Here is a 12,555-nt window from a genome sequence, read left to right on the forward strand (position 1 = left end):
GGTCGTCGGTTAGGGTGGTGGTGGTCATCGCCGGTCGGAAGGGGTTGTGGGTCGCCAGGAGGATACAGGGTGGTGAAGTAGTAAGGTTACGATTGTCCTTTCACACCCAACGTTGGCCATGTTGATCATTTTTGTTGGCGGTGTTTAGCAATCCACTTATTATTCTCACACATTCCCAGAAATAAGAACCAAAATCTTTTCCCTAATAAATCAGTCTTAAAGTTTGAAATTAAGAACTAAATTAATTTCGTAACAGGGTAAAGGATGCATTTAAAGCAGCTACAATCTTGTTAAGTTGTTCCCATATAGCAAAAACTGCAACAGATTTAAATTAAAGGTTGCTGGAAGACGATTACACTGTAAATCAGCAAGTCCATCCAAAAAGATTGAAGTCGTTGCGAAATTATCCTAAGATAGTTAACTAAAATTGCAACCTCCCCCAAAATATATAAGCATGAAATAAAAAAAAATAAGAGTAAATAAGATTAAAGACGAGCACGATAATCAGATTTAAAAGGCTTGAGATCAGGAAAACAGCTCCGGACACGTAAATTACACTTACGTGGAGCACACTTCCTACAACGGTCTCGAGCGCATTTCAGGTGCACCTTAACACCAGCAGCCTTAGACCGAATCTCCTCTTCATTCCACTCTAAACATGGCGACACCCGATCGCTAAACAATATCCTGCAGTCAGGAACACGAAAACTATGGCGAGTATCCAATAACTCCAAATCTTTGTGGCCATCCAATATAATAGACAATGCATTGATCGATAAAGCACAATAGTCGAGCCTCAATCGCTTGAGTTGAGGACATCTGTCACGTATAATTGTTGCAATATCATCATCCACAGCGCCAAATAACCGCAGAGTTTCGACCTTAGTAAAGTTTCTTCGGAATTGTGCTATTAATACTGAAGGACACTGCACTTTCTTCAGCTTCTTCCAGTATTTCATAGCAGGCGAAATAAAAGTAAAATTCGTACGCACTGCCCGGGGTATTATCAACTTCTGCATGGAAGGTGTCCTGCAAAGTACATACAAACATGTAAGTATTGTCTATACAAGATAGCATTTGAGGTAGAGGTAGAGGTATCAAACAGGTCATTTGGGTCAGGTTTTGTTCTCGAGTCAAGTCAGGTTCTAAACTACACTTGAATTTAAATGATTTGAAGTTGCTTTTCTTCCATGTAATTACTAATTTTTACAAAAGCAAAGCTGTAGTAAGCTTATACTACAGCTTGAATTGTTTCTACCGATTAATGTCCTATGTTTAATAAATATTTCATATTAAACTTCTTAAAATGAAAAGCTCAAATTTACCAAATGAATCAGTTTTAATCAAGGAAAAATTCACAAGATTAATCTCACCTTTGGCAAGTCTTCTCAAAATAATCCCACCCTTTCTATGTATCTTCTCGAAATGGACCCTTTTTACTGGGTACTTGGTCAGGCGGTATTAGGTGGACTTTTATTTTGTTTTCCCTCCCTTATCAATTAATTATCCTAACTACCATCCCATTTCTGAAACACCATTACTCGCTCTTTCCCCTTCCATTAATTAAAGACCAGAAAATTAGAAAAAAAAAAAAATAAAAAAATAAAAATAAAAATAAAATAAAATAAAATAAAAAACTCGTTGCGTTTGTGGGGATTACGCATGAAGTACAATGGTGGATGTTAAGCATCAAAATTTAAGGTATTGTTTTATGAATTACTGTTTAAATTTTTCGAAAATGTGTGGCTTGGATATGAAATTGTGTTTTCCCTTTTTTTTTGTTTTTTTTGTTTGTTTGAATAGGTGATTGTCGATACTTGTTTGTTGAATGTTGATAGTTGCTTGTTGCGATTAGTGCTCTACATTTCTACAAAATTGAGCTTTGGTTGTTGCGATTATTATTGTAATGGAGAATGTGACGTTGAAGTTCTGGCATGGTGGTGTATTTAAGGAAGAAAAAAAGGGATTAAGAGAAGAATGGGGAGCACACTTATGGTGGAAGACAGGGGAGAAGATAATTATATAGCATAGCAATTCCAAGTTATATAGAAACCCACAAACTGTGCAATGGTAAGTGCCACATAGGCCAATTCACCTGTTGCAAGTCATAAATGAAAGGGGTCCATTTTGAGAAGATTCATAGAAAAGGTGGGATTATTCCCAGATTTTTAAAAGGTGAGACTATTTTAAGAAGACTTGCAAAAGGTGGGATTATCCTTTAATCAATAAGAATTAGTATAATGAGTTTGATCAGTAAAATTGGTAACCCCAAGAAGAAAAGCAGTGAAATCAGTCAAAATTATGAGAAGTAAATGGGGCCTAAATTGAATTTTATTGATTAAAAACATATTTTAGAGAATAATTTACAGATTTTTAAATCATGAAGTTTAGCGATTAAAACTTACTTTCACTAATTTAAACAAATTTGATTTGTAAATAAAAGTTCAATGAAAAATTATTGTTTTTAATTAACAAGCTAAGTTTAAGGTAAATCAATAATTTCTTGAATAAAACAATATATCTCACAAAATTGACAATAAATACAACAATTACCTTTTAGCAATATACCGATACTTATATTCTTGAAGAAAGGTTTCGCCATGATAAAATGCAGAGCAAGAGTCAACTGGCATAGTATCCAGCCTACGCTTCAAGAAAACAAGATATCTATTGTTCATTCGTTGGAACTTAGGGCAATCCAAGCGTTTGAGATTGATCACACCAGGGGGTGACATTGAATCTAATACTGCCGACAACCATGTCTTGCTCACCAAACACGCTACACAAAGCCTATCCCCCAATGGCACTCTCTTCATTATCTTTAACAATACATCGTAGTTCATTTCATCCCAACTCCACACTGTCGTAGTGCCACTTTCCGCCCTAAATAACTTCAATTGCATCTTTATCACAGCAACATATGATGAAAAAAAAAGACAATCAAAGAAAGTTAAATTAATAGTTATTCAAGATATTTCAAGTGGTCATCGAATAAAACACTGAAACCTTACTCATCCTCCAGGAAGTTCAAATTATTGATACTCAGGATATTTCAATTGGTCACCAAATAGAACATTAAAATTTAAATCACCCTTCAGGCTTACTTCAAAACCAACTATGAAAGGGCAGATTACTCCACTAAATCTAATCTAACTTATGATTTCCTCTGTCCGATCAATATTTCTACTCCCTACGACACTGCCCAAACTAGAGGTGAGTAGAATAGCCATCATATTTCAACGGATCAGATTTAGTTTTGCTTAGTCCTCCTAATAACCAATTAAAATGTAGAGTATTAACAATAAGGTTCTTAGATATTGAAAAATTGCAAGATTCAAATATATGAAGCTAATTTAATAAGATTCATCATGCTAGAAAACTCTAAACTTATACAAGAAACTTCGTTTCACAACCAACACATCCAAGCCTGTCCCTGAGCCCAGGGCTGGGCTAAGGTAGAAGAGGTCTAATTACATAGTTCAATCCTAACATTCAGTGGCGGATCCATGATTTGATTAATAGGTTGTCCCATCATCGTCCATCGACTGCATATAATATCAAAAAATAGTCAAAGCTTGTATCATCGTCCATCCGACCTTGTACTATACAAAACCTGAACTCTAAACCAAATTCCTGAAAGATCTCAACCAACACAAACTTGAATACACCTGTTTTGGGGTCTATGTCAATGCAAATCTACTTTCCTTGTCCGGTATACATGGTCTCATGACAATTAGTCAATGTTTGATCAAACAAATCTCGTGCTTTAAAACTCCAAGTTACCAGCAAATATTCTACCTCAAAGCTCAGAAAGTCAGAAGCATTCATATCTATAAACATCATTTTCTATGGATGGCAAGCATTACCATTTGAACTAAAGTAATTTAAATGAACTCTATAAGACACTCCCATACAGTCACAGGAGAATTGTGCATAAGTCATTGACCAATGCTACCAAGACAAAGTTCACCCCTAGTGGCCCTATTCAATCTTCAACAGTCACCAATCCTTGATCAACTACCCATTAAACTATAAAAATAACCCCTTTACACACATCTTATGCTAGTACTGCTCATAATTTAATTAGGAAGCTCAATTCAGCAAAGCTATACTTCATGTCAACATACAATCAAAACCTCAGAAAAATAATCCAATCTAAGTAATAAAGGATGCTCTAGAAATGAGTCAATGCTAGTGAGTTTCTCAAAAGTAGTAACTCAGCGGGCACAACATTGTTATTAATTTGTCTTTCTTAGTGCCCATGGCCTCACACAAATGCCACTCTATTTCTTAATATCTTCAAATCTCTGGAGCGTTCATCTCAAATTAAACCAGAAAATAAACATTAAGTTATTTTGTCTCAGGTAATCGTACAGGGCTAAAGTAAACATTGCCCTCCTACATATCCAATCAGAGACTAGAAACTTCTTACCGTAAATAAAGCTAGGTTCTGATCGAGCTTCTTCTACAATAAGACTCCAAGCAAAAGCACACCTGCAACTATCTCAATTAAGAGCTACTTCTACAAAGAAGGCAGTCAGATGAGATATACCAGAACACTAAACTTCTCATAAGTTCATTCGTTTATTTCACTAACATTTTCATTTTACAAGTTCATCCAACATGAGTTACATAACCCAGTGAGTGCAAAGGGAAACTCAAGTTATGAGGAAAGGAAAAAAAGTTACATTCTCAAATCTAAATCAATCAACCACCCCCCGGAATTTGTGATTTTGTGTTTTTCCTATAAAATAAAATAAATAAACTACAATTCACAAATTAGCAACCAAAATTGACTCAATTATCAAACTAGACACCAAAAATTACGTTAAATTCTTCGACTATCTATAACCAATAGTTCAATTATCCAACTTCGAAGAACCCTAAATTGAGTAAATACTGACAATTAAATACACGATTAACACTAGATTGTCAAAATCAATGTTAGATGATTAAAGAAAAAGAAGCATCTAACCTTAGAGACTGCTTCAATGGAAGAGAGAAAGCTCAAAAGCCCCTTCAATGGAGAATTTTGAGTACGCTTAAATGGAGGAGAGAGAGAGGAAGAAGTACAGCGAGAGATAGATATAAAGGTACAGCGTGATTCGTGAAATTTTTTTTTTTTTTTTTTTTTAATAAAATAATAGATTGTACTAGGACCCACTATGACTACACGTGGGTCCACCACTGCTAACATTAAAGGGTTCTGCAATACATTAGCAACCAAATTTGATTTAATTATGAAATAAGGCTAGAAAAATCACATAATTTTAGGGATGTTTTATTCAATTATCATATTAGGCTCATAAATTTCTTTTCTAGCAACATAATCGTTGGTTATAATCTTCAACAATCTTAGTAATTAGAAACAATATTCGAACCCTAAACTTACTGCACTGACAATTAAATTAAATTAGATCAAATATAAACCGTAGATTGTGAAATTGATATGATGATTACAAAAAGAAACAACAACTTACCGCAGAAGCTGCTTCAATGGGGGATACAAGTATTAAAAGGCGCCTCAAACGTTGACTGTGCTTCAATGGAGAACTGAAAGAGAGAGAAGAGCAGGAGGAGGAGAGGTAGGCTTTGTTTATCCTCCGCTTTTTGTTTTTTTTTTCTTCTTATATTGACAATTAGGACAATTCAATGGGTTGGAGCCCCGCCCCAATTATAAATGGGTCAGATCGGTCTAGTAAATAAATGGGGCTGATCTTTATAAGGTCCATTATAATTATAATAGATAATGCTCGAGCAAATGCTCGAATTTTTAAGTTATTTGCAAATATAGAATTATTTTTAAATTATTATGAAATACTCCCTCCGTTTCATAATTAGAAGCCTATTTTTCATTTTTCATGGGAATTAAGGAAGTTGGTTGAGCGTACAAATATGCATGTGGGGTTAGAGAGAGATAGAGAGAAAGAAAAAAGTGGTTGAGAATTATTGAAGAGATAGAGAGAGAAAGTGTTGGAAATTGATGTCAAAAGTACAAAAAGAAAAAGAAAAAGTATGACACATCATAAAAAAAAAGAGGGGATTATTGTCAAAAGTACTGTCTATAAATAGTAATAGACTTCTAATTTTGAATACCCAAAAAAAGAAAACAGCCTTCTAATTATGAAACGGAGGGAGTATATAGGAAATTAAGAGAAGAAGGTAAGAGTAATATATTAGATGTAGAGAATTACTACTTGTGAGCTATTACTCTTATGTGATTTTTTGTATACATCATACAAATGAATTTGCATGGCTATTTATAGTAAGGTAATTTACTATTACATTGTGGGCTACTAACTTAGGCGGTGGCAAGGAGGTTGGCTAAGCCTTAATTACAAAGAAGAAAATGTACGGGCATTTACATTACATGTCCATATTAACCGAATTCTTAACACTCCCCCTTAAATGTCCATACAATAATGGGGTATTAGTTGTCTCATTAAAACCTTGCTAGGTAAAACCCATTGGGATAAAAACCATAGCTAAGGGAAAAGAGTACAACAATATTTTGTTATATGCTTTGGTGTACTGCCTCATTGATATGTTCATTTTATATAGAGATTTACCCCCGTCCCTTGGTCATAGTTAGGAGTATTTTTGGCTCTTTAGAGCCACTTTTATTACTGATATGCGTTTTCTAGTGTTTTCGTAGATCTGGTATTGTATTATAGGAAATTGCAGATTTGAACCTTTTTCCCAGACTTATTTGAGCCACTACGAGCATTGGAGTGGGATCGCATTATTATGACCCGTAACCCAAGACCGCGTTGGAGCAATCAAACCGGTGATTAAGGGCTTGGTGAAGAAGAAGAGTCTGTGGCATTGGACCAAGTCTTAAAGACCCAAAGAGGAAACGCGAATTGGGCCAAGTAAATAGCCCAATTGAAGAGGTCTAGCTTGCCCGAGAGCTCGGCCGACCGGGTGGGTGTCTCACCCTAAGGCGCGCCCGACCGGGCGAGGTAGAAGGAAGGAAAGAAGTCATTCGCCCTGTCTCGCGCCCGACCGGGCGTGAGTGAAGATCATAAGACCAAAAAGGCGCGCCCGACCAGGCGCGTATTTCTAAGGAGTTTTGACGATTTTTAGTTCGTTTTTAATTAGGATTTTGAAGCTTAAGTATAAATACGCTTTGTTAAGCGAGATGGAGGGTATCTCTGCTCAGTTAGTTAATTCTTAGTTTTTAGTTTTAGCTTTTAGTTAATACTCTTGTTTCCTCTCTACACCTTTGATTTAAGCAATTCATTATTTTCGTTTATTTTGGTAACAATTTCTTCCCCTTTTTATTTTCAGTAATTTAATTGCTTTGATTTATTATGTGTTGTTTAATTACTTTGCTTAGTTTAGTTTTAATTATGCGTGAGTAGTTTAATTCTAGGGTTGTGGGGATCCATGAGTAATATGAAGGGGTAATTTATCATTGTGGATTGTTAATGTTTTAGATTAATTTCCTATTGATTGATTTAATGCTATGCAATTAGATTAGCGCTGGATTAATTGTATGAGTTAAGCAATATTGATTCGAGATTCGAGAGATGAGAATTGATGTTTAGGCTTAGTTTCAATAGGCAGGTTAATTTATAAATGGTTTAGTCAAGATGCGAGAGATGCGATTTAATACCGGTAGATTAATTTTGTGATTATAATACGTAGCAAAAGCCCTTTATAATCTGGTTAATTTATGCATTGATGATTGATTATTGTGTTTTACCCTGGAATATTATTTATTAGTGAACCTATACCCTAGGCTATTTATTATTGATTATTCCATTAGTTTAATTGTAGTCTGTAGTATAATTCTCACAATTCTTATTTGTTACTTGATAATCTAGATTATATTAATCATTTAGGAGTAGAAAGACTTGTTTCCCAGTGGATTCGACCCTACTTCTCTATCTATTTTAGTTAGTGGTTTTAGGAATTACTTTTGATTAGGTGATACGACTTTAGCCTGTCAAAATTTGGTGCCGTTGCCGGGGGAACGGTTTTATTTTTATTTCTAATTGTTTTTGTAGTCTAGATTATTTTCTTTCATCTCAGAGAACGCAAGTTCTTTGGGACAGTTTCTCATATATGTTGTTTAGTTCTGTGCTTATGCTCAGGAGTTCTAGATCAGGTTACATTCCGTTTGATCCTGAAATCGAACGTTCTTTCCATAGACAGAAGAACCTTTTTAAACAGGAACAAGCTACTCCCGAGGGTAATACACCTTTGGAACCCCCATCTTATTCTAGTGATATAGAAGTTTCTTCGGAACCAGAATTAGTGATGGCTCAACCACCTCGCAAGCTCAGCGATTATTCGCAGCCGTCCCTGGTAGATTTTCCACACCTTGCTCCTACACCAAATCTCGAGGGAGTACAATTCGAGATTAAACCCCAGTTTATTACTATGATCGAGAGGAAGAAATTCAGCGGAGCTAAGGGTGAAGATCCAAATCTTCACATCTTGGATTTTTGCCAATATTGTAATACTATTAGACAAGCTGGGGTCACGCAGGACCAAATCAGGGAGATTCTTTTTCCCTTCTCTTTATGTGGTAAAGCTAAATTGTGGTACAATGGATTGAACAGAGCTGCACTTTGTATTACTAACTGGGAAACTCTTGCTTTGAATTTTTATAATAAATACTACCCTGCAGAAAGGACAGCTTTGTTAAGGAGTTCGATCCAAAAATTTTCCCAAGAAGCAGATGAATCTTTATACGAAGCTTGGGAAAGATTTAAGGATTTGCAGAGAGAATGCCCCCATCATGGGCTAGCACGATGGCAGATAATGCAAGCGTTCTACAACGGGCTTGGATATAATTCAAGAATGATTTTGGACTCTACAGCTAACGGAAGATTTATGAATTTGGATGTGAATATAGCGAGCAATGTTGTTGAAGAGATGGCTATTCATAATTCCCAATTAAATCCCAGAGGATTTGCAAATAAGAGAAAGCACCAAGTCGATTCTATATCCTTTTTGCAAGCACAATTGCCTGCTATTAGCCAGAAACTAGACAATATTAATAATTCTAATTCTAACTCATCTTCCGTAGTGAATGTTTCTGCAATTGGTACTACTCTGCAATAATTTGTGAAAATTGTGGTCTTGTAGGTCATTGGGCGCAGGAATGTACTAGTTTGCTTGAGAAGATTAATGCTTTTCAGACCTATAAGCAAACTAGCCCATACTCTAACACTTACAATGCAGGGTTGAAAAATAACCAAAATATGTCGTACAATGGTACGAATGTGCTTAACCCCCCACCACAGGTACTACAACCACAACAGAGGTACTACCAACCTCCACATCAGAGACCACAACAAGCTGTTACTCCTCCTTCTGACTCTGGCTTATCAGAAATCAAAACGATGTTAGTTAATATGCAGAAACAGATGCAGATTAGAGATGCGCAAATTGACTCGATACTAGCACATAATAAGATCATGGATAATCAAATTGCGCAACTTTCCTCTTCTCTGCAAACTCGCCAGCAGAGAGCCCTACCATCGCAGCCAGTGCAACCTACAGACACGTGAATGCAATTACTTTGAGAAGTGGTTCAAAATACGATGGGCCTTCTATGCCCAAAGATGATGAACCTACCATTACAAAAATTGCTAATCCTGATTCTGTTATACCAAATATTGTTGTTACTAGCCCTATAGGGCCCTAGAGTAAAACTAACATTTCTGATAATACATTGCAGGATACAACTCCAAAGAAAGTTACAACTCAAGGCAAGAGTGGAGATGTACAAAAACTAGTTATCAAACTTCCATTCCCAAATAGACATCTTAAGAGTAAGTTAGATAAGTGGTTTAGTAAGTTTCTGGAGGTTGTCAAGAATTTGCAGGTAACAGTTCCTTTCACAGAATTAATTAGTCAAGTTCCTGCATATTCTAAATTTATGAAAGAAATCTTTACCAGAAAGAGATCTATTAGTGAGGTAGAGACATTTGCTTTTACTGAAGAATGTAGTGCTATTTTACAGAATAAATCTCCACCTAAACTAAAAGATCCGGGTAGTTTTTCTATTCCTTGTCACATTGGTAATCTGATGATTGATAAAGTTTTATGTGATTTGGGTGCTAGTGTAAGTGTTATGCCAATATCCGTGAGCTCTAAATTAAATATGGGTAATTTAAAATCTACTAATATCACTCTACAAATGGCTGATCGTTCCGTTAAATACCCTATAGGTGTTTTAGAGGATGTTCCTGTCAGAGTAGGTAAATTTTATATACCTGTTGATTTTGTTGTTCTTGATATGGAGGAAGATTTGCAAATTCCGATTATTTTGGGTAGACCATTCCTTCATACTGCAGGGGCAATAATAGATGTGAAAAGTGGCAAACTTACATTATTTGTAGGGGATGATAACATTACTTTTAATCTAAATAATGCCCCTAAAAGCCCCATGTTGGAAGATAAGTGCTTTAGTATAAGTGTGGTCGATGTAAATAATTTTTCTAATAAGCCCCAAGCTCTCGTTAGAGATCCCTTGGAGGCGGTATTTTGTGTTACATCTTCCGCAGTAAAAGCTACTCCATGGAAAGATGAAGTGGATGCTATAGAAAGAGCTCTGAATTGTGTAGGGCTTGGATTTGAAGAAGAAAAAGTGGAGAAAATGAGCAAATTGATGAAAATCAGACTCATAGTGCTGAAGCGCGCCCGACCGGGCGAGCACTCTCCCGACCGGGCGCGAGAGGAAGTTCGTATGTGACTAAAGTTTGCCCGGACGGGCGCGAGAACGAGTACCGAAAAAAGAGTCAAACTTGCCCGACCGGGCGGAGATCCGCCTGACCGGGCACGTGAGCGGGACAGTAAAACGGGCCAACTTCAAGACGCCATATCTTTTGCGTTTCTCAACAAAATTTTGCAATTGACCTATCGTTTGAAAGCTCTTCAAGTCTACTTTCCAATGAAATTAACTGCATTATCATTTGTATAAAAAAAGTTATGAGCAAAATAGTGAACTTGACTCGTTTTTGCCTCTTTTCCTACTAACAATTTGTTTCCTTTTTGTCCAGCATTGTACCAAAATGCTGAATTGTGATGCTTGGGATGGTGGTGGCTACGAGTTTGATGATGAGGGGTAGTCACTTGGGTTACTAACTTCCCTTTAAGCCAATGAAGACATTGTCTGATTTAGCTTGGGGGGAATTTCTTGTATATATAGGTACTCTTTCTTTCCCTTTTCTTTTTATTTTCTTTGGTGTGCCTAGTTTAGTTTATTGCTTTCTTAGGTTAGATTTAATGCTTTCAAAAAAAAAATCCAAAAAAATACGTTCCAATGAACTATAAATCATGCTTCCCTGTGCCCCTTTGATTAAAATTCTATGAAATTGTTTTGATTCTTGGTTATTGATGATAGATATTGAGGATTAGTTGATCATGATTTGATGTTTGATTGCCCTAAAATCTAAACACGAGTCAATTTTTTCCAACTATTTGTGGATAAGTGCTTGACTAGTTGATTTGGTTAGGAATTGTGTGTTAGTTCCTGGTATTTCAATGAAGTTGAGTATTGGATTATAACTATGAGTAATGTTTGTATGACTCATTATTATGCTAATTAAGGAGGACAAAGGCATTTGTTCTTTTAGGTGGCCTTCAGATGATATTAGATACATTTGTTCCCTTCTTACTACCCATGTTGTTGCTTGTGCCCTTTTATTGTTTATTTAGCCACATTACAAGCCTATTTAAGCCCCATTGATTACTAGTCCCAAGCTTGGCTCGCTTGGGGGAGCTAATAGTGAGTGAGGTGAAGGAGTTGTAGTGTGCACATAATTTGCACAATTTTGGGTGGATTTGAGAAGTTATTAATTTGTTCTTATTTTTGTGGATTGGAAAAAATGGAAAAATTGTTGTTTAAAGTCGAAATTTCCAATGTGAGATAAAAGGAAAAAAAGAGCAAAAGAAAAAAAATTGTTTAGTGTTCAAGTGTTCCAATTAAAGGTTGCTTAAGAAATATTTAAAAGAAAAAAAAGATTTCAAAGTTTGTTTGTTCACTCAAGTTCTATAGTGTTATATTTTGTATATTTTAGTGAAGTTGTAAGTGTTGGGAATTTTAATATAATCGGATGTTTGGTGAATTTTTGGTAGAGTTGAGTTATGTTGGAGATGATTGGTCATTATTTATTTTTGACATTGGTTTTTATTAGGATTTTAGGTCCCTTAAGCATGGCTTTACTCTCACATTTTCCCAAATATTTCCTACTGTTTACCCTAGTCTTACATTACAAGCTTTGAAGACCTTCTGACCTTTGTGCATAGAGTTATATGAATGTGAAATTAGTTGTTTATCAATGCAAAGAATGATTTGATATATTCCGAGTCGACTATTAGGTTGAGTGCTTGTTTTCTTAAACACACGAGTGTTGTGAGTTTGGGAGGGCATTGTTCACATATAAAGGGGTTGGGTTGGAGAGCGATCGAGTACATCTTTTACTTGCCACATAAATGAGAGAAGAGTGTGTGAGCACTAGTCATGAATTCTAAATGCTCTTGTGGTTTGATCTATTTGACAATTGTCAGGGAAGATTGGTAGTTGGATGGATGTGA

General features: G+C 35.8%; 2 protein-coding genes across 2 annotated transcripts; one reads left to right on the forward strand and one right to left on the reverse strand.

Moving 5' to 3' along the window:
• Nucleotides 1–245: 245 nt before the first annotated feature.
• On the reverse strand, nt 246–5,229 carry LOC110737764. The gene is made up of 3 exons (XM_021918113.1): nt 4,976–5,229; nt 2,554–2,903; nt 246–1,029 (listed from the first exon to the last, which is right to left on the reverse strand). The coding sequence occupies exons 1-3, from the start codon at nt 5,195–5,197 to the stop codon at nt 486–488; spliced, it is 1,116 nt and encodes a 371-aa protein (XP_021773805.1). The 5' UTR covers nt 5,198–5,229; the 3' UTR covers nt 246–485.
• A 2,841-nt stretch (nt 5,230–8,070) lies between these two features.
• Nucleotides 8,071–11,087, forward strand: LOC110737541. Its single transcript, XM_021917885.1, has 5 exons — nt 8,071–8,464; nt 8,543–9,058; nt 9,100–9,503; nt 9,695–9,841; nt 11,019–11,087. Exons 1-5 carry the CDS (start codon nt 8,071–8,073, stop codon nt 11,085–11,087), a joined length of 1,530 nt encoding a protein of 509 aa, XP_021773577.1.
• The last annotated feature ends 1,468 nt before the right edge of the window (nt 11,088–12,555 follow it).

This window comes from Chenopodium quinoa, unplaced genomic scaffold, assembly GCF_001683475.1.
Source record: "Chenopodium quinoa cultivar QQ74 unplaced genomic scaffold, ASM168347v1, whole genome shotgun sequence".
NCBI classification, from domain to species: Eukaryota; Viridiplantae; Streptophyta; class Magnoliopsida; order Caryophyllales; family Amaranthaceae; genus Chenopodium; species Chenopodium quinoa.

Bases quoted from the DNA above. Each gene is read 5' to 3' on its own strand.
- LOC110737764 (XM_021918113.1), bottom strand. From the start codon at position 5,197: ATGTTAGCAGTGGTGGACCCACGTGTAGTCATAGTGGGTCCTAGTACA. The intron at 2,904-4,975 runs GTTAGATGCTTC...GCTGTGATAAAG, and splicing joins CCATTGAAGCAGTCTCTAAG to ATGCAATTGAAGTTATTTAG. The intron at 1,030-2,553 runs GTAATTGTTGTA...TGTACTTTGCAG, and splicing joins TATCGGTATATTGCTAAAAG to GACACCTTCCATGCAGAAGT.
- LOC110737541 (XM_021917885.1), top strand. From the start codon at position 8,071: ATGTTGTTTAGTTCTGTGCTTATGCTCAGGAGTTCTAGATCAGGTTAC. The intron at 9,059-9,099 runs GTACTACTCTGC...GTGGTCTTGTAG, and splicing joins AGTGAATGTTTCTGCAATTG to GTCATTGGGCGCAGGAATGT. The intron at 9,842-11,018 runs GTAACAGTTCCT...CTTTTTGTCCAG, and splicing joins AGGTTGTCAAGAATTTGCAG to CATTGTACCAAAATGCTGAA.